This window comes from Papio anubis, chromosome 7, assembly GCF_008728515.1.
Source record: "Papio anubis isolate 15944 chromosome 7, Panubis1.0, whole genome shotgun sequence".
Classification (NCBI taxonomy): Eukaryota; Metazoa; Chordata; class Mammalia; order Primates; family Cercopithecidae; genus Papio; species Papio anubis.
Window position 1 is genome coordinate 104,647,741 of NC_044982.1, and position 23,807 is coordinate 104,671,547.

The window sequence follows — 23,807 nt, forward strand, 5'->3', positions numbered from 1 at the left end:
GTGCAACACCTCTGAGAGAGGGCCTGGGCATTGGAGGCATCAGTGGCCCTCACAGCTGCCCTGTATCATTCTCAGGGCTCCTGGAAGGGCAAGAGAAGCAATATTGACAGAGCTAGGTGACTAAGTTTCAGAGTTTGGTGTTTCTAATTAACAATACTTCAGAGACTGTTTCTCTTGGTTTGTCAGACGCTGCTTTGAGAGTGTTTCTTCAGCTGTACCTACAGTTGCAAGAGGGGAGGGGAGGAGCTGGGCCACAGTATCTGCTCATGACTAATACCCATCTTGTTGGGATGAGGGAGCCTTGGCACAGGGATTATCCTAGTCAGGGCAGGTCTCACTCTGGCATGTGGGTTGTGGGCCATGTCCTATAAGATGTACCTGGAACAGCCCAGTGACTCTCCCCCACTCTGCCAAAGCTTACCCCCTTTCTCTGTGATAAGCTGCTCTAGATAAGCCTGGAACACCAGGTGTTGTTCCCCAGAGTCCAAGTGTACAGTGTTTTTGTGAAGGTTATCTTGTTCCTCAGTGGTAAACACTGCTGTGTCAGGGTGCTGCTCAGGGGCCTCTTGGAGCACAGATTTTTGCTAGCAGGACTGTGAAGCTTTGCATTGGGCTGCAAAGCCAGGGCTTGAGCCAGCAGCTGGAGAGAGTCCAGGACTAGAGTGTTTTTGGGTTTGGGGGTGGAGAGCAGAGGGAGGGAAAGGGAGGGGCAGAAGGGCAGAGCCACACAAGCAGGCATTCGGCTGCTTTGGCTCTGCTGTCGGCGGAGAGGACTTCAGTCGTTCCTGAGGGCTGCTTGGCCACCATTGCTGGAGACCGAAGGTCGCTGCCTTGCAACCCAGACTTACCGGCACTGCACCGGGACTATTCCAAGTAGCTGTTGTGCTGTCTTTCCCTGGGAGGCAAGTCTCCTCCCTGTCGTCCCCTCCTGCTCCTCCCCCGTTCTGTGAGGGATGATGCCGCTCTCTATTGCACGGCTCAGCCGGCTGATGTCACTGGCAGCGGGAAGCATCAGCAGCCTGATCACATGCTGGCCCAGTCTGTAATGCAGACGGGATAGGGGTGTGTGTGTGAGGGGAGGGGGCCTGTATGGCAACCGCTCTTGACCCAACGCCCCCAAAAGTGCAGAGGCAGCGGCTGCAGCATCCAGCCAGCTTGGATGTCTGGCCCGTGAGGCTGGGGAAACTATTATTAATAACATTTACTGTTGATAATATTGGGGAAAACAGCCCTTAACTCTGAGATTTCTGCTGTGCTCCTGTCCAAAGCAGACTTCCAGGACTCTGAAGAAACAGTTACAAGCAGGATGCTTTTCCCAACCTCTGCGCAAGAATCTTCCCGTGGCCTCCCAGATGCAAATGACTTGTGCCTTGGCCTGCAGTCCCTCAGTCTGACAGGCTGGGACCGACCCTGGAGCACCCAGGACTCAGATTCCTCAGCCCAGAGCAGCACACACTCGGGTGAGTGCCAGAGGATGAGTTGGCTGGGGTAAGGGGATGCATGGGGGTGGTGAATGAAGCTATCCACAGCAACAGTTGTTCTGTTCCCCTTTGCATCACTCCCTACCATACACACATACAACATGGAGCTGTTTTGCAAGAGATGGAAATGCTAGCTGTGAGTGTGGCAGGACAGATGGCTCCGCGTAAAGGCAGGCATAGCTCTTCCAGTTACCCTGATAAATTCCCTGGAGTTGTTAGTCTGCACCTGGAGTGGCCCTGAGGAGGGTCCCCAAGGTGATGGCCTTATGCAGAAAAGATCCAGCTAACCCCCTGGTGTCCAGGCCTGTCTTGGAGATGATGAAGCAAAACACTTTTAGGTGGGGGAGGGGAAGTTAAGGGGTTGATTACTGGATGACCAAAATTACTCAGTGGTTTTAAAAACCAGGGAGTTATATGAAGAGTGAGTGGTCTTTGAATCATGGCAAGGGACGGATTTTAATCTCAGATGAGGCTGGATAATGCGCTGGGATATTTGGAATTGACTTAACATAGGGTTCAGAGCATTGATCCTGGAAAGGTGTAGGCAGGGTAAATGGGGTGGGGTAACTCCCAGCTCTAGAACCTTTTTTTTTTCCCTTTGTGTTGAGAGTGACCAGCTGGATAAAAGAAGAGCCACTCCCCTTTAGGATCCCTTGTCTTCTTGATAGGATTCAATGGGGTCAAACGAAAGGGACTTCTTGGCAGCCCCCCCTTAAACTGCTTCTGCTTAGACCTTCTGTTACCCATTTATTTCCCTCTTGTGGTACAAGGAGGAGGGTTGCCCAAATGCAAGTTGTGGAGTATTCAGGAAGAAATGTGAACTTAAACACTACAGGTATACTTACAACCTGTGTATTTTGCTTTATGTAAATTATAATAAAGAGGTATTGGCAGCAGATACTTTAGGAAAATGAAAAGGTGGTAAGGGGCAGTGGGTGGGGAAGGGGGGTGGTGCAGCCATTTGCTGTTGGTGCTGACAGTGGGAAACACCAAGCCTGCTGTCCTTCCCTTCCCTCCCTGGTCCAGGAACCGGCAGCCATGGCAGCAAGGTACTGTCTTGTTGATTTCTGTGGCCTCCACCCTGTTTGGCGCAGGTCTTTTTTTAGAGTGCTTTGCAGAGCCTGGGCCTGTTGTGTCTGTTAGGCATTTTAACGCACAGTTGTTTTGGTAAAACCCCATTTAGGGGAGGGGTATTGAAATTGTTTTATGTGGTTGTGGATGGGGAGAGCTTTACCTTAAGTAACTACCTCTGGGTTAAGATAGGGTTTCTTGAAGTACTGGCCTTCTACTGACTCAGGATTTTCCAGAAAGGTCAGTAACTGCCCTGTTCCCCTGGGCAAGCAAGTATCTGAGCAAAAGATAGAAGAGCTCACACAGGAGATGGGTACCTGTCTGTGGGCGATCAGTGTTTGACCACAAGGCACTGTCTTTCACTGGCATCAGGTTGAAGTATAGCCCTTCTTTGGCTCTGGTTCTCTAAGCTGCAATGCTCTTTCTGAAATACATTATAGCATTGGGCCCATAGGAATGCAGATGTGTCCAACTTAGGGCTTGGAGAGCCTGGTCTGAAAGTTGCTGTGAAATTCAGCTATTAAAAGTAGCTTGGATCTAGTTATAATATCCACAGCTTCTCCACCACCTGAAAGGCCTGTGCTTGTAGCTGTTTGTCTCTGAAATATAAATGGTTTTTCTTTTCCACTTTCCATGCCAAACACTTTAGTGATAAATATTACATGATTTTGTGGACCAGGGAGGGACTGCAGCCTCAGCCTCAGAATTCATAAGGTCCAGAACCAGAGTTGCCCCAGCGGTATGATCTGGCTGTGTAGGCAGGTTAGTGTGGGTATGTTTTCCTTTCTGAGGGTTGAGGACACACCCATCCCTGATCGTCATGTTGCCTTTGGTTTTGGAACTGTGGTGACAGCCATCGCTCTTCTTTCCCTGGGCCTTCTTGGAAAGCCCACATGAGGGTACTACCTCCTGGAGTAGGATGCAGCCCTCCCACCAGCCAGCTGCAGTGCCAGATCGTGCACCCTCACCAGCAATGCGGGAACATGCAGCCCACATTCCAGTGCCTACACTGCCTTTCTGTCTGAAAACCAGCTAGCTCAGTTGCTTCAGTGAGGGAGGAGGCTTCCAACAGCTCTGGGCATTTTCGGAGTTATCCTTGCAGATACCCTGTTACACTGTTGTCTCTCTGTAAAGACAAAGATGCAAGCTTATTCCTTGAGCTCTGCTTGGTGATACATTGCCCAAGGCAGCTATGGCATCACATCTGACCGTCTTCTACCATTCTTAAGTAATGAGCAAGGTTGGAGATAGTAGGGCTGTTGGCTAAATTCATTTGGCAAACATTGAGCATTTGTTGTGTGCAGCACTGGTGGAAGTACAACATTGAATAAGATAAAATTGTTACCTTTAAGAATCTCCATAGCTATAAAAGGAAAAGAAATGAAGACGTATACCAAGTGCTACATGATAGCTACTATGATAGGGGCTTTCATGTTTTCCCCTAAGGATTTTCTTCATTGTAACAGCCTTTCATTGGATTCTTAGCTTGAGGCTAGTACGTGGATACCATTCTCCAGGGGCCAGAGTACTTCTGCTATCTAGATTTCCTTAGCCTCAGAGTCCCGCAAGAAGACCCTGGAATAGAGTCTGTTTTTGAGAATTGTACCTGCAAGGTCTGCATGGGCTTGGATGTGGGGTCTTTCTCTTCTAGACTGTGCCTACCCTGAGGCACCATCCCTTGATGGAAAGAAAGCCTTGTGGGGCAAGATTAGTGTTATAGTGTGTTTTTCTCATACCCCAGTGCTACCCTTTCTCATGTCCAGGGTTACCCTTGTCCTGCTTAACAATGTCTTAAGATCTGTAATGGAACAGAAGGGCTGTGGAAGCTGTCCTCAGTATCCTGGAATGGGGGATGGAGTGACTAATAACCACCATTTATCGACTACTTTTTTGTGCTAAGTACATCACATGATTTTAATGCTTGCACAGATGAGCAAATAGGCTCACAGAGGTTACAAAGTGCCCAAAGTGACTTAACTACTGAAAGACTCAGAATTCTAACCCAGGTGTCTGTTTACAAAACTCATATGCTTCCTGTTACACCTGTGGTCCTATTAGCAGAACCCTAACATATTGGGTGAGAAAACTTAAGGTAACCATATACTACTACAGGGGCTATTCAGCTAGAGGTGATGTGCGCCCTTGATGAGATCTCTGAAGGTGAGGGCATATGGTAGACAGTTCCAGCCCCATCTTGATCCCTGAGTCGCAGCTCATCAGCTGTACCACCCGCTGGATTTGTCTTCCTGCCTTCCCCCTTGTGACTCTTCTGTGTGCAGCGTTATTCAGCAGAAGAGTGAGGTGACTGAGACTACTTTGGGGGACCTGGAAACAATTACTCTCTTAATGATGCCTTGTACAGAAGCCCAGTGGGCAGACCAGATGTGCAGTCTAAGGATGCCAGAAGGCATGTCTGTTTTCTCCCACTCCCCTTTAGAAGTCCCTTGAGGACTAAGTTGTTCACACTCTGGTTTTCTTTTCTTTTCTTTTCTTTTTTTTTTTTTTGAGATGGAGTCTCACTCTGTCGCCCAAGCTGGAGTGCAGTAGCACGCTCTCAGCTCACTGCAACCTCTGCCTCCTGGGTTCAAGCAATTCTCTTCCTCAGCCTCCCAAGAAGCTGGGATTGTAGGCGCCCGCCATCACGCCCAGCTAATTTATTTATTTATTTTTTTTTTTTAAGTAGAGATGGGGTTTCACCATCTTGGCCAGGTGGGTCTTGAACTCCTGACCTTGTGATCCACCCACCTCGGCCTCCCAAAATGCTGGGATTACAGGTGTGAGCCACCGTGCCTGGCCCCACGCTTTGGTTTTCTACCCTAACTGCTAATCAATGAATGGAATGTTTTCCTGTGCTGTGTCACTTGCAGGCTCCCCACTGATCTGCAGGCTAGATCAGCCTAAGATGAGCCGGGAGTCTTCAGCAATTTTCATCTGAAGCTTCTTCCAAACAACCATTCTGAGGCGACTTTCAGAACGGGGTTAGGTTTCTCCTGTGTGGAACATGGACTTCCTCGGTCCAACCAAAGGTGTCTTGTAAATCTTCCTCAACTCCCAGTTCTCCACTACTGTATTCCCAGCAGTAGAATAGTGCTTGGCTAATGGCTAATACATATTTTTTGAATGAGTGATGAGTGCTGAGCCACTGTGTTTAATCCTGGGTGTTTTTTCACTGCAGAGTTCAGACAAGGTCTCTCCCATTCTTCTGCCTCCCGCTTGTGTTGATATAGTTGGATGGACAAATTTTTCAAAGATCAGTATCTTGGACCCTGTAGCTTCTAGGGGATGGTGATGTACTTATACAAAGTTTTCATCATACAGTGGAGGATGAGCTCTATCGTGGAGTCAAGTAGTCTATTTGGGAAAGCTTTCAGTGCAGAGGAGGGAGAACCCGGGAAGCAGTGTGGCCAGGGAGGACTCCTAGGTGAGAAAGAAGTTGAGGTGGTTAGTAACAGGGGCAGGATGTGTGCTGACCTTACAAGGGACATGAATATGTCTTTTCTGCAGGTAATGGAACTTGCCTGATGGTCAAGATTGCGAGTTATACTGGGGAGAAAGGCTGTGATTGTCACTAACTTGAACTTGTGGGATCCACAGTTGGAGGGGGAAGTCCACACTGATTACTGCCACAGTAGAGATATGGTATAGAGTTGCAGATTTGGGGTCACAGGCAGAGTGGTCTGTTTTCATACCTGGAATGAATGCTACTCTCCCCTCTTCCTATTCCTTCAGAGAGATCCTGAGCGAGCAACCTAGAACCAAGGATGGTGATAGAGAAGAAGGGTTCCAGGTATACGGCCTTATAGGCTAGAAATAATGGCTCCCGGTCTGGATTTTCCCCATTAGATTTTTTTCCCCATTAGACTATTCCCATTAGATAACAAGCATCTGACTATCATGTCTTGGGGCTAGTCTCTCCTTCAGCTAAGCTAAAGCTCAGACAGTCTTACAATGCAGGCATTCACTGCCAGGCCCTTGTTGCCATTGCTAATGCTGCCATCACACTTCAGGTGCCTTTGTACTCTTGGGGAAGGCTTCCAAAAATTCGAACAGTGACTCAGCTGTAAAACCGACAGGAGTTGGCATAGAAGGTTGAAAGTAGAGAAAGTTAACAATCAGTCTAAAAATATTACTGCTGATTTGGTCTCTTATACCCTCTGAGGTAGCATTAATGAACTGGAACCCTCTGCCAGGTCCTCTCCTCCCCGTGACTTCCCTGAGAGATGTCTGTAGCTGATTTCCTGCCAGCATGTGAGTGGGGATGGGTACCTCTGTTCTAGGAAGAACACAATGTCTTACCCATTTCTAGAAGATAGGGATTTGCTGGACACTTGGACACCAGAGCTGGAAGCACTTGATAAAATCTTAGACTTTCCATGATCCCTTGTATTCTGGAGGCCAGGAGAGAACAGAGCAAAGAGGTCAGGGTCTTGGCCATTATTGGAGGTTGACTCTAGGACGTCTTACCACCCCTCCTCGTCCTCTAATCCATCTAGGTTAATACTTGACATTTGGACTTACGAAGTGTGCCCCAGGATGGGGAGTGGACTTTGAGATGAGACACTGGCCTGCTTTATAAGGGACCTGTCATTTCCACTAGATTTGTTTGTGTGGCTTAAAGAGAATGCCTTTCCAGTTAGGTATGCTTGTGGCTTTGAATATAAATGGGAACAGTCTAATGCTAGCTATTTTGCTCCTTTCCTTCTGACTCCCAGCTGGTGGAATCGGTGCTGCTTACTCAGCAGCCCTACATAGGGCAAGTATGGTCTCATGAGCTGGGAGCAAGACAGGTTTTCTTTCTTGAAATGAGATCCCCCCACTTCGCTTTGTCTTTACTGCTTTCCTTCCATTGTCTTTGCTGCTTTCCTTCTGTAGATACTCAGATAACTGCCAGGCCAGACCCTAAGAGGTACAATCAGGTCACTCTAGGGCATCTGACCATGGGTGGCAGTTTCCACAAAATTCACTTGTTCTGTGACTTGAAGGAAATATCAAACCAGCTGACAAGTTCTAGGCCTCTTGTCTTCTCGGTATCTTCTAGTCAAACTTACAGTATATCCCTTCTGATTGAATATTTGCAGGAAACTGAGCATTGCCCCTTTCTGAGCCATGAATCCAAGTCCTTTCCCTGTTTTTCTACGTGGTTGGTATATAATTCAGTGAGACACTCTTCCTTGCTCCTGTACTTGAATGTAGGAGTGTATTGCAGTGGCCCTAAAGATTCCAGTAGAGTCTGGGAAGGATTGATTAGGACAGAGTGTTTTCCACCCTGCCCCTCAAGCAGAGGAGCTTTCTTCAGAAGAAATTGAGGCTCAGGGAAGAAGTACTGTCGCAGATGTGATGTGGTGAGTCACTGTGGTTTTCTAAACCTCTGTTTTGGTGATGGGCTGGGTAGGGATGAGTTAAAGTTGATTCCCCTAAATCTGTATTACACTCTAAGTCAACATTGTGTCCTTAGGCTGGGTGCAGTAGCTCACACCTGTAATTCCAGCACTTTGGGAGGCCAAGGTGGGCAGTTCACAAGGTCAGGAGATCGAGACCATCCTGGCTAACACGGTGAAACCCCGTCTCTACTAAAAATACAAAAAAAAAAAAAAAAAAAAAAAAGAATAGCCGAGTGTGGTGGCGGTTGCCTGTATTCCCAGCTGCTCAGGAAGCTGAGGCAGGAGAATGGCGTGAACCCGGGAGGCGGAGCTTGCAGTGAGCTGAGATCACACCACTGCACTCCAGACTGGGCAACAGAGCGAGACTGTCTCAAAAAAACAAAACAAAACAAAAAAAAACACATTGTGTCCTTAAATTGAATATCCTTGATAGAAAAGGGGAGCCTCAGGGAGCATACTGGCTCTATGGAATATGTACTCTCTTTCAGTAGAATTCAGCAGTCTTTCACCTGCTTTTTGCCAGATGTTGAGCTAATTGCTATTGGAGTAGGGTGGTAAAGATGGGTCTTGGTATGCTTGGTTGAGAAGGCACAACTTTTTACACATGTGGGCCTGCAAATATCTGTGCAGATTTTTTGAGACTTTAAAAAGTATGTTTAAAAGAAGATTATTTCTTCTAATAGAGACTCCAAAAGTATTCAATTACTATCTTATCCTCTGGGATCCTCGTTCCTATTACTTGTGCTTGATTTCCCTTTGCTGATTAGATAAGTTACCTTGAAAGAGGCAAAGAAAGCCAAATGGGAATTGACTTCTGTTCCTTCCTATCATTTAAAAAAAATGGAAATAATTTCAAATTTATAGAAGTTACACAAATAAAATTATACAAAGAATATTTGTATTCCTTTTTATCCAGAACCTCCTATTATTGGTGTTCATTTTACCCCATTTGCTTTATCATTTGCACATTCTCTCTCCATATAGCAATACATAATTGTTTTCTGAATCATTAAGAGGAGAGATAATTGGCCCAGGCACGGTGGCTCACACCTGTGATCTGAGCACTTTGGGAGGCTGAGGCAGGAGGATTGTTTGAGCCCAGGAGTTCAAGACCAGCCTAGGAAACACAGTGGGATCCTGCCTCTACAAAAAAAAAAAAAAAAAAAAAGTCAGACATGGTGGCATGCTGCTAGCTACTTGGGAGGCTGAGATGGGAGGTTGAGACTGCAGTGAGCTGTAATTGTGCACCTGCGCTGTAGCCTGGGTTACAGAGGGAGACCCTTGCTCAAAAAAAAAGAATAGCGATGATCTTACATACATTCGTATGTAACAAAACAGTTAACTTTAGTCAATTTAAAGTTGATACACTACTTTGATTAAACTGTCATTCATATTCCAATTTTGTCAAGTGACCCAGTAATGTCCTTAAATCCTTAATAACATTTTTCTCTTTGTGCTCTAAGTAGGCCCTTGCTCCTTTTGGTTTTGCTCAGTATGAGCTTACAAAGTCCCTTGGGTTGTCTTGAATGTTTTTCACAATGATCAACTTGTTTTGGCTATCACTTTTCCTGAAACTATGATAATCCTTACGACTCTTTTTTTATACTCTTACTTGTTCATGGTTACTGTGTCTGTCTTGCCTCTCTGTGTTGTCCTCCACTCCCACTCAGTGTTTTCAGAGAGTGAATGTCCTGTGTAGCCATGTTGATTTCTTTATCTGATGCCTTTTTTTTCCTCTTAAGTATATTTACCATTTTAGTGTGAGAACTGTATTTAAATTATAACCTCTAGTCTTTTTTTTTTTGAGACAGGATTTTGCCCTGTTGCCCAGCCTGGAGTGCAATGGCCCGATCATGGCTCACTGCAGCCTCAACCTCCTAGGCTCAAGTGATCCTCCTGTCTCAGCCTCCTGAGTAACTGGGACTGTCAGTGCATGCCATAATGCCTGTCTGATTTATTTTTTTAGAGACAGGCCTTGCTGTGTTGCCCAGGGTGGTCTTGAACTCCTGACCTCAAGCAGTCCTCCTGCCTCAGTCCCCCAAGGTGCTGGTATTATAGGCATGAACCACAGCACTCGGCCATAACCTCCAGTCTTTAAGTCAGAGGAAATAATTATATATGAAAGATGTTTGGGTGTGATAAGGCAATTGATTAGGAATTTGAAGTAGCAAGCCTTGGGTTTGTATGGGTCAGTGCTTCTCAAACTTAATGTGTATACACATCTCCTGGGAATCTTTTAAAAATGCAGATTCTGATTCAGGTCTGGGGTGGGACCCAAAATGCATTTTTAATGAGTTCCTGTAGTGGCAAGGCCCTAGATAAGATTTAAGACCCTAATATTCTAGGTCCTAAAGCAGGGACTTCTGGTAGGCAACATCACTAGTCTGTAGTTGATGGTCTTACAGGATTCAGACAAAGGAAAGGTGCTGAGGAACGTGAAGACAAACAGATGTGGAGTTCTAAAGATTAACAACAACAACAACAAAAAAGTAGCTAGTGAATGGTACTTGGAGTGGGAAAGAATCCAGTCTCTGTCACTCATTAGCTGTCACTTTTACAGACTAACTGCCCCAAGTCTTGGTTTCCTTTTGTTAGGATACAGTAATAATAGCCACTTCTTAGGATTTGGTGAAGACTGTTTACCTAAAGTGCTTCTAACACAGTGTTTGGCACATCACATGCTAGACGTTCAGTAAGTTGTTAGAAGCTTAACTGAACCTGGTCCAGATTGCAGAACAGATGAGTGATCATGAACTGTGAACACTTAAGGAAGTAGAGTTCGTTAGTGACCAACTTGAGTTGTCATGCCATTTTCTACTTAGGCAAGTTTATTGCTAGATTAGAGGATCACTACAGAGATAATTCCTAGCTTTGGTACAGGAATTTGACAAAGCCTCAAGATATCTTTGTAGGCACAGTAGAGAACTTTCAAGTTAGCGGAGGTAGATGGGTTTGTGGCTGGTGAAACAGGTGTACCAACACAATAGTGAATACAAATTGATGTGAATGAGAAAAGGGGTCTGTAGTGCTTACCATGTTGTTTTTTTGACTCTTTCCAAAATACCTTTTAGAAAAAACCTTGGGTGAGGACAGTTACCAGAACCCATACTTGCCATCTTTGGTGTTTTCAGACACAGGCCTTTGGGGCAGCATCCCTTCTTGAGTATTTTTTTCTGGCATTCTGCTTTATGCTGTTTCTCCCTTGACAACTCTCAGAGCTCTCTGCTGTGCCACTTGAAACTCCCCTTTTCCAGGGTTAACAAACTGGCCTCCTTCTTGTTACTGGTGCTTTAGCTGAAGACTTTTCCTTTAAGATGCTGCTATGCCAAGTAGAGCCTACTCATTGTCCCAGGTCTCTGAAAATCTCAGTGTTTAACTGCAAGCCCAGTTATCACCATAGGTCTCTTTAGTGTCCACATGAATGACGTACCTAATATTTCAAACTTTCCACATTCTAAGTCAGCCATGTCTAGTTCCATACTCTGGACCTTGACATCCTCAGAGCTCTTAATCTTCACTGTCCCACCTCTTCGTGTTTATCTCATCTGCCACCCTCATTCTTCTTATCAGCCTATTGAAAACACTGATTTTCCACTTATTTACTCCCAAACTATTGACTTTGTTCTGTCTTTAGCCTATAATGCACGACCCATTCTTCATTTCCTTTGTTGCTGTTATCATCAACTCTGTTGTCCCATTTATTCCTTCATACCCCGTTGGGGGAACAAAATCATAGCTCTGGATGGCTCCAGTGTATCTGAGCTCTGCTGGAGAAAATCCTTCAAGTCCAACTTAGTTTTCTCTTTGCTAGGCGCTGGTTCCTACTGGTACTTTTCCTTAGTTTCCCTGGTCAGCCTTCTCTGCTATCTACACAATAGCTCTGCAGATGGCCTTTTCCGTGTCTCTCAGTTACCCTTAAGATAAAATCAAGCTGGGTGCAGTGGCTCATGCCTGTAATCCTAGGACTTTGTGAGGCTGAGACAAGAGGATTGCTTGAGCTCAGGTGTTTGAGACCAGCCTGGGCAACATAGTGAGACCCTACCTCTACTAAAAATTTTTTTAAAATCAACCGAATGTGGTAGATAATACATGCCTGTAGTCCCAGCTATTCTAGAGGCTGAGATGGAAAGATTGCTTGAGCCCAGGAAGCTTGAGGTTGAAGTAAGCCACTGCACTCCAGCCTGGGGAACAGAACTAGGCCCTGTCTCAAAAAAAACAAATGACAATAAGATAAAATGAAAACTATTTAACTTAGTTGTCAGGGTTCTTTGTGATTTGAATTGTTACCTCACTGTTCATCACCCTAACTTGTTTTTGTGAAATGTGGAAAAGGATGAGGCCCTCCGGGGCATTGGTACCACTTTTAAGATGGATGCATATGATCTGTTGATTTTTCACAGTGCCTCTTTGCCAGTCTTTGCAGCATTAGGGTGGAACCTTGAATAAAATCTTCTCATATTCTGCCTTCTCAGGGCATGGACTCTACAGACTTTGATTTTGAATTTCTTTCAGGCAGGAGTTTGTCAAGGAATTTATTTTTATTTTTATTTTTTAGACAAGAGTCTTGCTCTGTTGCCCAGGCTGGAGCGCAGTGGTACAATCTCGGCTTACTGCAACCTCTGCCTCCTGGGTTCAAGCAATCCTTGTGCCTCAGCTTCCCAAGCAGCTGGGATTATAGGCGTGCACCACCACGCCTGGCTAATTTTTGTATTTTTAGTAGAGATGGGGTTTCGCCATGTTAGGCAGGCTGGTTTCAAACTCCTGACCTCAGGTGATCCAACTGCCTCAGCCTCCCAAAGTTCTGGGATTATAGGAGTGAGCCACCACACCCGGCCAAAGGATTATTTGAGAAGTTTGTCAAGGATTATTTCTGATGGTTATCAATCCAAGCATTTTGAGACACTTAGTTTTAGCATACAGTTAAATGCTAGAGCTTTGAAAACTGCTTCAAAAGGCAATTTCAAAGTTAGGAATGTTTCCTTGAAAAGCAAAATGCTAAACTAACTCCTTGGTGGATGTGATGTGGCTCTACCCCACCCACATCCCACAACATACATATTAGACTGGCTAGATACAAAAAGACTGACCAAACCAGGTGTTGGCCAGGTTGTACAGGGACTGAAACTCTCATACTGCTGGTGGGAAGGTAAAATGGTATAGTTCCATCTACTTGGAAAAAGTATTATGGCAGTCTCTTTAAAAATTAAAGCTATTTTTACCACAAAATAATAACTAGATAAGTAGATATATCTATAGTTTCCCCTGTGTTAAATGTTAAGAATACACCTACCATGTCTTATCCAAAAGGGGAGGTCATATACCTAAAGGAGAGTGGGCTGGTCTGGTCCCATATTAACAGATTTTTGGGATCTTGTGCATATCTTCCATCAATGGCATGTGTGTCTGGTACCCTGAAAGCATGCATTGATTTTAATTTCAGTCTTGAGAGGTTTATTCCTGCTTCTTGGGACTCCAGCTCCAGACAAGCATTCAAACTGACTTAGAGGCCTGGGAGGAAGTCAGCTCTGGGTGACCTGTGTTTCATTTCATTGCTAGTCAGGGCTGAAGTGGGGCCAATCAGAGCCAGTTATTGAGCACTTATACATATTATTTTGGTTTTACCTCAGCCATTTTGAGGTGAATGTTCTCATTCTTCAGATGAAAAAAAAAACAACTTCAAATTAAGTCTTCTTTCCTAGATTTAGCACACCCATAGCTCCATGCCAAAGCCCTCTTACTCTTCATCCTCATAGATAGAGGGTGTGCTTTGCTTAGGTTCCCCAAGGCCAAGTGTGGAAAATGTTGCTCTTTTTTTTTATGTTTCATGTTTAAATATTTATGATGTGCTGGGTGCTACTGTGCTGAGCTCTTTCCATCTGGTATCTGATTATTGAGCTGTCCTAACAATGTTATGAAATAGTTGATACTCCACCCTAGATGCCAGTGAGAAAATAGAGGGTCAGAGAAGCTAAGTGAGCTTCCCAGAGCTCACAGACATATACAAGAGGTGTCAGACACAGGACTTGATCCCAAGCTTGTCTTGAGTCAAAGAATGGGCTTAAGCATGTCATTCTGCTTCCATCCTAAACATTTCAAGTTCAGGGGTACATTGAAGAGAATCTGTATATGTTAGAAGTTTGCATAAGTGAACCTCTCACATGAGGTGATATGCTTATGCTATACCAGATTTCTGGGGTGTGGCCTGAAATTCTATATTATAGCATTAGAAAGGTGGGAATTCTTCTAATAAACAAATTGGCAGCAGTAAAGATGAAGTATGGTTTGGGATTTCTGACTGTGCTGTAGGTATATCCAGGCATTAATAGCAGCTGTGACCAGGGTCCCCAGTGACAGTTTCCCAAATGCTGGCATTGACCTTTAAGCCTGGGTAGTAGAACCCAGCAGTTTTGCTGCTACTGTAACAGCAGGAACTCTGGTCTTCAGTCAGCCTGTAACTTCCTCTAACAGGGCCCTTGTGGCCAGGTCTCAGAGCTGGATATATATCTGTTCATTATATTGTGTTTTGCTGGCATGCTTTTAGTGGTCTTGCCTTTGGTATCTCTTGTTGGGTGGCTGTAGGAGAAGAAAGAGGCTGTTGGCTGCAAAGAAAACTAAGAGGTCATGAGGTTTCCTTTTTTGTCCTCCTAGTACTGAGCATGCTCCATAACCCACTGGGAAATGTCCTAGGAAAACCCCCCTTGAGCTTCTTGCCTCTGGATCCCCTTGGGTCTGACTTGGTGGACAAGTTTCCGGCACCCTCAGTTAGAGGATCACGCCTGGACACCCGGCCCATCCTGGACTCCCGATCTAGCAGCCCCTCTGACTCAGACACCAGTGGCTTCAGCTCTGGATCAGATCATCTCTCAGATTTGATTGTATGTAACTCATTTGGGAAAGGGGGGTTGTGGGTGGAGTTGCCTGTGTGTGTCCAAGGGGAAGGAGGGTACAATATCTATGGGATGCCTGTCCCCTGGAATGCAGGCTGGGAGATGGGATGAGGGGAGGAGTGGAGACCATTGTGGACATTTGTAGAGTTCTCATCCTTAACAGAAAAGAGGATGCTTTGAAGACCCATTGAGCAATACATTTCAGGACCTGAGCTCAGGACTCTCATTTTACTAGTTACTCCAAGAATACTGGAAAACACTTAATTTCAAAAGTAAATGTGAGGGCCTTAGCAGTATTCTGTTTCTTTACCTACACGGGGTGCTTGCTTTAGCCCTTAAACAGTGTCATTTATGTACTTTGATGTATGATATCTCAAAAGCAGTAACTTAAAAAATTTTAAAGTAGTAATTAGCAGAGATAGGATTTTAATCCAGATCTGACTGACTGTGGCTCCTATATTTTTTCCACTGACCCATGTCAGCTTTTTTTAATTCACACCATGATGAATCTATGAAACATTGCCTCAGTTAATTTTTGCATTTCACGTTCCTTATCTACAGCCATGTATGATGTGTGTGGTCTTCATGCTAAGTGGAGTTGGCAAATGAATTAGAATAGGTAGGGGATATTATAGATAGAGTAGTACAGATAATATAGATAGGGGATAGTAGAAGTAAATACAGGTGGGATTAGCAGTAAGAAATTACCCCAAAATAAGAATACAGTTTCAGATGCCTTATAAGCATTTTTTTTTTTTTTTTTTTTTTTTTTTTTTTTTCCAAATCTCCCGAGCTGAATGTGCAGTGAATAGAATGGCTTATTTTCCCACCTTCTTCTCTTCCCCATACCCAGGACTGGCAGCATTGGTTGTGATCGCCTGTCAGCCTGTCCTAGAATGTGGAAGTTGGTGTTCTCGCTGCCCATTGGTTTTATCTGTTAAGGCTGCTTTTCTAAAAGGACAGTCACATGCGGGTCTCTTTGCTTCTCCGGGCTGCAGTTACCTCTTCTGTAAAATGGGGTCAGATACAGTGCTGGTAGTTCTATGTTACTTAGATTGGACTCAGTCTTGAAAATTTATCTCATGACTGATTAATATTTGGGGATTTTAAAATATTCTGTCAACGAGTTATTCTGATAATGTGGTATCATTTCACACATGTAAATTAGAATTTAAAGGTTTGACACAGCTTATAGTGTTCTGATACATTTATGATACAATGCAGAGCTGTTATAGATAGCATTTTTGGCATTCGACTTTCTAGGAATCTGACCAAAGAAAACAAAAAATATGAAGAAGCTACATCTTAATTTTTGTTTATGGTTCTGAAAACTTGGAAAGTATATATGTAGCAGGAAGAGTATGGGTCAGTGAGATGTACCTTGTTCCCTAAATAGAATATGATAAATGCATTTTAAATGGCTATAAAGACTGGCAATATGGAAAAATTGCTGAATGAGGAGAGAAGGAGAATTTGTTTAAATTATAGTATAACTAGAACTAATCAAAACTGCTCAGGAAGAAAGTCTAAAAGAATATATATCAAATGCTAAATGTTGGATGTTTTTAATAATTTCTGTAATGTGATTATTACTTTATAACAAAACTGTCCTTTAAAACCCTGTCTTCCTTTTTCCTCCCCTAGTCAAGCCTTCGCATTTCCCCACCTCTGCCCTTCCTGTCTCTGACAGGGGGTGGTCCCAGGGACCCTTTAAAGATGGGGGTAGGGTCTCGGATGGACCAAGAGCAAGCTGCTCTTGCTGCAGTCACTCCCTCCCCAACCAGTGCTTCAAAGAGATGGCCAGGAGCTTCTGTGTGGCCATCCTGGGACCTCCTCGAAGCTCCCAAAGACCCCTTCAGCATAGAGAGAGAGGCCAGGCTGCACCGACAAGCTGCAGGTGAGTGTGCCTTGAGCATGTGTGGGGCCTGAGGCCTCATTCTGGGAGCACAGAGGAAGTGACCTTAGTTCACACGCTTGTGAACTGTCTAGAGGAGGCTTGGTTGCATGGTGAAGTCTCCAGATATGCAAAGAATTATCTTTCTGTGGAGTAAGTGCTAATGGGAACAAACTCAGGAACTTCTTGAGGCTGAGTGGAGAGGAAAGAGGCAGATAATCTGGCACATGCATGTGCCACAGCACAAGGGGCTGGCTCTGTCTCTCACTTGTGCCCTTCCATGGAGACTGGCTGTGTGCTGCTCTTGCTTTTACTTCTTCCACGGGTGGATGTCCTCAAGAGAAACTCTGGAAGGGATGTCCAGAATTTTGTCTACCCTCTCCACATTCTAATTCAAAGACAGTCAGACACAACTCATGCTGGACCTTTCTTCCCTGAGGCTTTCTGATTGGTACACTCACAGATGCACTGGGGAAGGAGGGGTCCATTTGTCAACCTCTAAGGTAAGGAATGTCACCAGATGTCCTGGTCTCTTAGGAATCCTTAAGGTTCTGACATTTAAATTATCTTAGGCTGGCCTTGGTGGCTCAGCACTTAAGCAGAGGCAGCAGGATGGCTTGAGCCCAGGAGTTGCCCAACCTGGGAAACATAGCGAGACCCCATCTCTATGTATTTTAAAAGGTTTAAAAAATAAATTATCTTAAGTATGTATTGAGTTTGTTTTTCATCTTTGTCTAGTACCGCTCCAGGGAGAAGTTCATTAACCACTGGCTCTTCTGAGGTCCTGAATTTGATGACTAAGTTAGTGTTAGTTTCTCCATTCCATTTGTTTCCGTGTATCTGTTTGCTCACAGAGTTGGGCTGGATCTCATTCTTCTCTGATAGTGCTGTGCCCTGTTCACCTAATGATTTTGGCAGCCCATCTTAGTACTTTTTCTGGTGCCATTGTTTTCATATGAAATGACATTACCATGCTTTTGAGTGAGACCATTATATTCTGTTTTTGTCGTAAAAGATTGCTGACATTGCCCAGTTTCTTGCTGTAGCAACACCTTGGGCCTATTCCTTTTAGGAAGTGTCCTTCCACATCTTTGTCCTGAATGAAAATGATAGTTCCTTTCATTGGCTATCTGCCTCTTTGCTGAAAGAGGAGGGTGAAATAAATGGGCAAGAACTAACTAGTCCTCACTAAGGTCAGTCTCTGATTTGGAAAGGTACAAACAGTGGGGACAGGATTGAAGACTGATTATCTTACCATGTTGACATCAAGGAAGGCCCATTGTCCATTTGGGTGCTATAAAGATGAGTCTGGCTTGGAACAGTTGTGACATTCTTGCCTTACTGGGTTGCTAGTGCTGGTTTTTATTGGCAGTGTCCTAACTTCTGTGATTAATGAGTTCAGAACCAAGACAGGGAAACAGAATAGAATGTTTCTCATTTGAACACTGGGGAGAAGGCCCATTTGTACCAGTAAGCCTGTAAGATGTTGTATTGCTCTGTTTATTTTCAAGTAATTATGAATTAGTAGTACTGTAAGCAATAAGATAAAACTGCTTTGTGGTTAGCATATTAGTTGAATATTTGAAAATAACATGGGGTGTAAATTTTTACCCTACACATCTGGCTTGGCATTCCTTTCCATTTTAGTGGGGACAGAATTAGCAAAGTAGGATTATCATACTTGACTGAGTGGATTGGTGAGACATAGGTTTCTTGCTTTTCGGAATAATCATGGATATTCTCTCAGGCATCTGGGCAAGGATTGTGGCCAGTCAGGTTCTTACTGGACAAGTTCACCCCAGGGAAGAGTGGTGGCTTTGCTGATTTTCTAACCTCCCCTGTTTATCTCTTTGCCGTCTACCAAAGCTGTGAATGAAGCCACCTGTACCTGGAGTGGCCAGCTTCCTCCCCGGAACTATAAGAACCCCATCTACTCTTGCAAGGTGTTTCTAGGAGGTGTTCCTTGGGATATTACAGAAGGTGAGCTGTCTCTAAGACCTCCTGCTTTAAGAGTAGAAGGGTGGGGCATGTCTTTCAGGAGCATGAAACTTGGAATTGAGGCCAGGGGCTGAATTCCCTGCCTGAGTTCAGGGGTATTACATGAGTGTCTGAGGGGAGAGGTGCATTTCATATACCCCCATAGTGCTCCTATGTCGGGAGCTTACACCGGAGATCAGCATCCATTTCTGAGTTGTTTGTCAGTGGGGATGAGCCAGGGAGGAGAATGCTGGTGATTCTGTGTTTGCGTCTTTACTGGGAAGGATGGTTCCTCAGCTTCTGCCATTGTTTTCTGTCTCTTTGCAGCTGGATTAGTTAACACCTTCCGTGTTTTTGGCTCTTTGAGTGTGGAGTGGCCTGGTAAGGATGGCAAGCACCCCCGGTGTCCTCCCAAAGGTAATATGCCTAAAGGTAATAAAGACATGGTAGGAGCTTTTTTTTCCCTTCCCTAGAACATAACTGCACCTATGGGTGCTGGGATGTCACAGCTGCATGTTGGTAACATGGTGGGCACTCCAGGGCACAGACCTGTCATCTGTCAGCACTTTCTCTTCAACCTAACACGTCCCTCTGTTTCTTCGGAGCTAATGTTCCATCTGTCCAGACTTACACAGCAGTGGGAGCTGCCTCTGAAACCCCTTCCTTGTACACTTCTGTCTAAACCTGAACCCAAGCAGCACCTTTCCTCTCAAAATAAGGCGTTTGAAAAGCTTTCCCTTGCCTGCCTGTCCTGCCCAGTTACGTTGTTGCCTGACCTAATTCTGAAGTCCCTTTGGAGTTGGCAGGAATGAGGACCAAGCATTTGATTCCTCACTGGTCTGAAATGAGATCCCCTCCCTGTAGAAAGGAGCAGCTGCTATTTTCACCCTGCTCCATCTTCATTGAACTGAACTAATGGTTTAAGTAGGCGTTTAAAGCAATAACTGCCATCCTTCCTGCCCCCAGGAAAGCCTGGCTCTGCTGACCTGAACATGCTGTGTGTTCTGGCATAGAGAGCTGTGGTAATGGTGGGATCTCTCTGTCTCAGCTTGCCAGTCCTTTCCTTCACCAGGGTGGGAGGGAGGCCAACAACCCTGGGCATCTGCATAGCAAATGCTTCCACTCAACAAGACTTTTCAGGAGTAAAACAAAAATGTATCTTATACACAAGGCCTTCTTTCTTGGAAGAAACTCCCTGCTGCAAAGCCAAGGCTGAGGAGTGGCCACCTAAGGGATATTAATGCGATTTTTCCTCTCATTGGGAATAGGGTATGTGTATCTGGTCTTCGAACTGGAGAAGTCTGTCCGAGCCTTGCTTCAGGCTTGCTCTCATGACCCGCTGAGCCCAGATGGCCTGAGTGAATATTATTTCAAGATGTCCAGCCGAAGGATGCGCTGCAAGGAGGTGAGTTAGCATGATGTCCTTTCTAGATCAAGGTTCGTGGCATATTGAGGCACTGGATTTTCTTGGGGTAGGTGGATAGGCAGGCTGCAGGCAAGGAGTATTCCTGCTGAGGCAAGAAGGCTCTTCTTCTCCCACAATAAAATAGCAGTATCCTCTCAATTACATAAAAAAGAAAAGAAAGCAACCTTTGGGCCTTAATGGGGTATGTGCATGCACACATGCGCGTGCCTGCCCATGGTAATCAAACTGTCTCCCAGCCTTTACTCTACTCTTCTTTCTTGAAGCCAACATTTTAGTTTTAAACCTCTTGTCTTAGAATTGAAATTGAGAACAGCAGACTTCTTTACTTGTACTTAACTGATAAACCTACAGCTGTTTTTCCCTGGTCCTGCCCTTCCTGTGCCTTCTTACCTCCCAGTCTGTGGGGGTGAATTCCTCTTTAGCCCACATCCACCTGTGGGTCACTTCTTCATTCTCATTCGGGGCTTTATTTAGTTTTGTGGGTTTTCCCCATAAGATTCTCTCTTCCTACATCTTTTCTAATATCAGCCTTATGTATCCTTGGCAGCATGGGTCTCTAACGAGTTTATCTCACCTGGGGATCTCATTGCACATTCTTGGGCCTTATCCCAGACTTACTGAATCACTCTGGGTGGAATTTAGGAATCTCCAACTGAACAAAGATCCCCAAGTGGATCTAGTGGATAGTGTTTGAGAATCACTTGTCAAAGCAAGTTTTGAGCTCCGGAATCAGTGTGGTGTTAAAATCAGATTCAAGAGCACACAACTTTTGTGACATAGGACTAGACATTTAATATCTCTGAAACTTTGTTTCCTCTTCTATAAAATGGGAAACGAAAATGCCTATTTTAGTAAAAAGATCAGTGATTGCCAGGGGTTTAGCATGAAGGGATGAATCAGTGAAACTATTCTGTATATGGTGGATACATGTCATTATACTTTGGTTCAAACCCATAGAATGTAAAACAAACACCAAGAGTGAACCCTGATGTAAACCATGGACTTTGGGTGGTGATGATGTGTCAGTATAAACAAATGTTCCACTCGCATGCGGGATCCTGATAGTGGAGAAGTCACACAAGTATGGGGGCAGAGAGTATTTGGGAAATCCCTGTACTTTCTGCTCAGATTTACTGTGAACCTTAAAGCTTCTCTAAAAACAATCTATAAGGTAAGAGGGGAAATGCCTATTTTATTGAGATGGTCACATTAGATTTAAAATAAATCCATGTAACAAAGCTGGCTCTTGTTCTGCGTTATTGAGAGGGCAGGCTCGTCCTCTGGCTACCCACAGTGACCCACAGCTTCTGTACCTTCTCTGCTTCCTTACTGTGTGGAGCTTGTGTAGTCATCTCACCTTAGTAAATGCTCTAGGACTTACTTAACATGCTCCTTCCTCCCCTCCTGCTTTCACAACAGAGATGGCCATATGCATATCACAGAGCCCCTCCCCTTCCTCAGTGCCCCTGTTGACACCATCCTGTCTCCCATTCCCTCCTCATCGCCTACAGGGATTTAATCTTTCTTTGATTCACTGGCTATAGGCTGATGCGGTTCTCCTTCCTCTCTGACTTTTTCCTTTGCGTTCCCCTCCCCGCCAGCACCAGTATAGCCAATCTTTGACTCCCTCCTATCTTCTTTTCTAGTTCAGATAAATGACTCACTTTTGTGGCTCCTCTCATCTTTAGACCCCAGATTCACCTTTCTAGCCTCATGTCCTACCTGAGCCCCACCTTCCTGTGGTACCCTCCTTCAGGATGTCTGGTAATCCCAAACTCTTTTGTGGGCAAAATGGGCTTTTTCATCTTCCAGTGAAATTGGCTCCCCTCTCGTAACTTCTGCCAGGTCCTCTCATCCCAAGACCGTGTAGGCCCAGCACCTACCAGGCCTGATTCTTCCTTGCTTGCCCATCCTGCTTATGCCGTCTGAGTACTGCAGACTCTCTGTTGAAGAATCTCTTTGTTCTTGGTCTGTTCTCTGCTCATTGCCACCAGCCTTATCCAAGTCTTAATCACCTGTCCTTTGAAAGTACTGTTTTTGCCTCCTTGTTGGTTTCTGCCTCAGATCTCTTCCTGCTTCAAGACATATTTTTAGATTTTTACTTCGTTCTGGAGTCCTACACTTGCTCTACCAGGTTTTGTTCCAGGTTCAGGAGATTCAGAGGCAAAGGACACGGTCAGCCCCAGCCCTTCAAGACTCCAGGGATCTTGTATGTGACTTTCTACCCAGCCTCTCTTCAGTCATTTCCACTGCTCTGGGCACAAACTCTCTGAAGCCTAGGTTGGGCCAGTAACCATCTCATATAAATATCATAAGCACTCCCATCCCTCTGTCCTTTAGGATCCTAGCCTTTAATTTCTCTGTGAGTCCTTCCTTTCTTGAGGACCTCAGATTATGCTCTTTTCATCAGTGTCCACGGCCCTTTGTTGGAACCTCACAGTTGAAAGTTGAAATAGAATGCTGGGCTCCTGGGTTTGGTCATGTGGTACTTTTTTGCTTACTCTCCAGCATGAGTGAGTACTCTGTCCACTTGTACCATTCTGGACACATGGACTCTGTAAAATTCAACTCCAGTTGGGGTGGAGTAAGGGTGGTTTATTGGATGCCTGTGTGCCTGAGACTGGGCAACAACACCTTTTCACCCCTGTAAGGGCCTTAGCAGCCCAGCTTCAGTATCTCCAGAGCATGTGCCTTGCCATGCAAGCGCCTCTCTCTCTGTGGCTCTCTGCCAGGGCTGATACACCTTTGGGTGGTTTTCAGGTGCAGGTGATCCCCTGGGTATTAGCCGACAGTAACTTTGTCCGGAGCCCATCTCAGAGGCTTGACCCCAGCAGGACGGTGTTTGTTGGTGCTCTGCATGGAATGCTAAATGCTGAGGCCCTGGCAGCCATCTTGAACGACCTATTTGGTGGAGTGGTGTATGCTGGGATTGACACAGATAAGCACAAGTATCCCATTGGTAAGTGTCCCACTTCTGTGTGCTCAAGCTTGGTTGGCCCCTGGGAGTAGACCAAGATTGTGATACTTCCCCCATGGGAGTGAGGAGAGAGGCCTGACCCAGGTCTGCAGATCAGCATATACCAGCACCTTAATATCTTTTTCTAGACAAGTCACGAGTACTGGCCCTTCTGTATCTACCCCTCTACCCACCATCTCAGACCATGCAGTGGGAGAAAAAGCAGTTGGAGACTACAAGAGGTGATAAGAAGTGAGAGTGAGGTGTAGGAACTTTGTTGGAAGCTTAGAGTTTACAGCCAAACCAGTTTGGAACAGACAACAGGTGTTCATGAAAAGGCTGCAATTCTCTGTACTTGCCCGGTTTCTTTTATTAAAAGTTCTTGAAAAGCTCTGGCATTGTCTAAGGTCAGAGACCAGGTCAGGCTGGAGGAGGACTTTCTGAGTGAGTCAGGCAACAACAGAGTGTGGCCTGTGCTTCCCTAACTCAGAAGTCTGTGGGCTTAACCACTAGGTTTTGATCAGCTCCTCTGAGAAAGGAGGTCAATTCACTAGTCCTGGCAAAATGTCAATGATGGGGTATGGAGGTAGAGCAGAGCCTGAACTCTGTGATTAAGATGTGGCTAACCCACCTTCCCAAATGCTTAGTCTTCACACCCACACTGAATCTGGTCAGGAAGGAGCACCGTGTACTCACCAATGCTGTGCAGCAGATTGAGAACAGGGACTTCAGAA

General features: G+C 45.1%; 1 protein-coding gene across 10 annotated transcripts in view; it reads left to right on the plus strand.

Moving 5' to 3' along the window:
* The window catches only part of CPEB1 (cytoplasmic polyadenylation element binding protein 1), a 100,924-nt gene that overhangs the window by 71,859 nt on the left and 5,258 nt on the right, over positions 1 to 23,807 (plus strand). For 4 of the 10 annotated variants that reach the window (XM_031668392.1, XM_031668389.1, XM_031668395.1 and 1 more), the window contains 7 exons: positions 1,272 to 1,460; positions 14,582 to 14,808; positions 16,465 to 16,717; positions 18,581 to 18,694; positions 19,019 to 19,108; positions 19,960 to 20,096; positions 22,878 to 23,076. In XM_031668392.1, coding sequence (XP_031524252.1) covers positions 1,272 to 1,460; positions 14,582 to 14,808; positions 16,465 to 16,717; positions 18,581 to 18,694; positions 19,019 to 19,108; positions 19,960 to 20,096; positions 22,878 to 23,076 — 1,209 coding nt within the window. Of the gene's footprint in view, positions 1 to 739; positions 903 to 991; positions 1,461 to 14,581; positions 14,809 to 16,464; positions 16,718 to 18,580; positions 18,695 to 19,018; positions 19,124 to 19,959; positions 20,097 to 22,877; positions 23,077 to 23,807 lie in introns of those variants that run through there. The other 6 variants (XM_031668391.1, XM_031668388.1, XM_031668393.1 and 3 more) reach the window with 5 other exon arrangements.